Below are 1,402 nucleotides of genomic sequence, written 5' to 3'. Positions count from 1 at the left end.
GGTCATTCCGCTGCTATCTTACGTGTGTGTGTGTGTGTGTGTGTGTGTGTGTGTGTGTGTGTGTGTAAGGCGCCGCAGCCCCGACCCCGACCGCGCGGCTCGCTGAACGGACGACGGTGCGACGTTGATGGAGCCGTCGTCGCTTTGAGCTCTCTCTCTCTCTCTCTCTCCCCCCCCCCTGTCTCCCCCCTGTCTCCCCCCTCTCTCTCGCTTGGTCGCCGGGACTCGCTTGTGGCGGAAGGCGGGACTCCGAGACGGTCTAGGCTCTCGGATGGCCAGCCTGCGCTGATCATTCGCCCGACCATGTCCAAGACCCTAAAAAAGAAGAACCACTGGACCAACAAAGTCCACGAAGCCGTGCTGAGCCGGGGCAAGGACGGCGAGCTGGGGTTCGAGCTGAAGGGGGGCGCGGAGAACGGCCAGTTCCCGTACTTGGGGGAGGTGCGGCAGGGCAAGGCGGCCGTCCAGAGCGGCAAGTTGTCCCAGGATGAGCTGCTGCTGGAAGTCAACGACATGCCGGTGGCCGGGCTCACGGCGCGGGACGTGCTGGCCGTCATCAGGCACTGCAGAGACCCGGTCCGCTTCAAGTGTGTCAAGCAAGGTGAGCGACAGCCGAACCCCGGCCCGGCCCGCCCCGGCTCGGCTCGGCCCGGCCCGGGGCGGCGGCGGCGGCGTGTTTATCGTAGCAGCGGGTCTGTGGCCGCCTCATGAAGACGGTCCTTCGTGTCCGTCATGTCTCTCAGTAGTCACGTGTTGAATCCTACACCGGGTCGAAACCCGTGTCGCTATGAAGCGGACACACACACACACACACACGAGTCATCTGGACCGCGGGTTGGGTTCCGTCACGCACCGTTAGTGGCGTCCCGGACTAACGCAGCCGGAGATCCGCCGTTTGTTGATCCCGTCGCGCCGGTTCGGCGCTACAGCCTGGGGGGTGTGTCCGTCCACAGACCAGCCTGGTCTGCGGGGAGGACCGGGACCGGGATTATGCTAGGTACCAGGCTACTCCCCTGTGGCTAACATGTCCTCTTGTTTGGACGTAGTCTTAGTCCGGGGCACTTGGATCGGAGGGGGAATGGTACATTTGGTCGGAGCGGGTTCGAGTCCTGCTTTGTTCTGTGTTGTTAGCCTACGTAGTGGGTTCGAGTCCAGGTTTGTTTTGTGTTGTTAGCCTACGTAGTGGGTTCGAGTCCTGCTTTGTTCTGTGTTGTTAGCCTACGTAGTGGGTTCGAGTCTGGTTGTTCTGTGTTGTTAGCCTACGTAGTGGGTTCGAGTCCTGGTTTGTTCTGTGTTGTTAGCCTACGTAGTGGGTTCGAGTCCTGGTTTGTTCTGTGTTGTTAGCCTACGTAGTGGGTTCGAGTCCTGGTTTGTTTTGTGTTGTTAGCCTACGTAGTGCGAC

General features: G+C 60.8%; 1 protein-coding gene across 1 annotated transcript in view; it reads left to right on the top strand.

Annotated features, from left to right (window-relative positions):
* Positions 1 to 303: 303 nt before the first annotated feature.
* The window catches only part of LOC130114654 (membrane-associated guanylate kinase, WW and PDZ domain-containing protein 2-like), a 40,618-nt gene continuing 39,519 nt past the window's right edge, over positions 304 to 1,402 (top strand). Inside the window, exon 1 of the mRNA XM_056282515.1 lies at positions 304 to 601. Coding sequence (XP_056138490.1) covers positions 304 to 601 — 298 coding nt within the window. The remainder of the gene's footprint in view (positions 602 to 1,402) is intronic.

This window comes from Lampris incognitus, chromosome 6 (assembly GCF_029633865.1).
Source record: "Lampris incognitus isolate fLamInc1 chromosome 6, fLamInc1.hap2, whole genome shotgun sequence".
NCBI classification, from domain to species: domain Eukaryota; kingdom Metazoa; phylum Chordata; class Actinopteri; order Lampriformes; family Lampridae; genus Lampris; species Lampris incognitus.
Note: the sequence above shows the minus strand (reverse complement) of the source record. Positions and strands in the feature narration are given on the sequence as shown.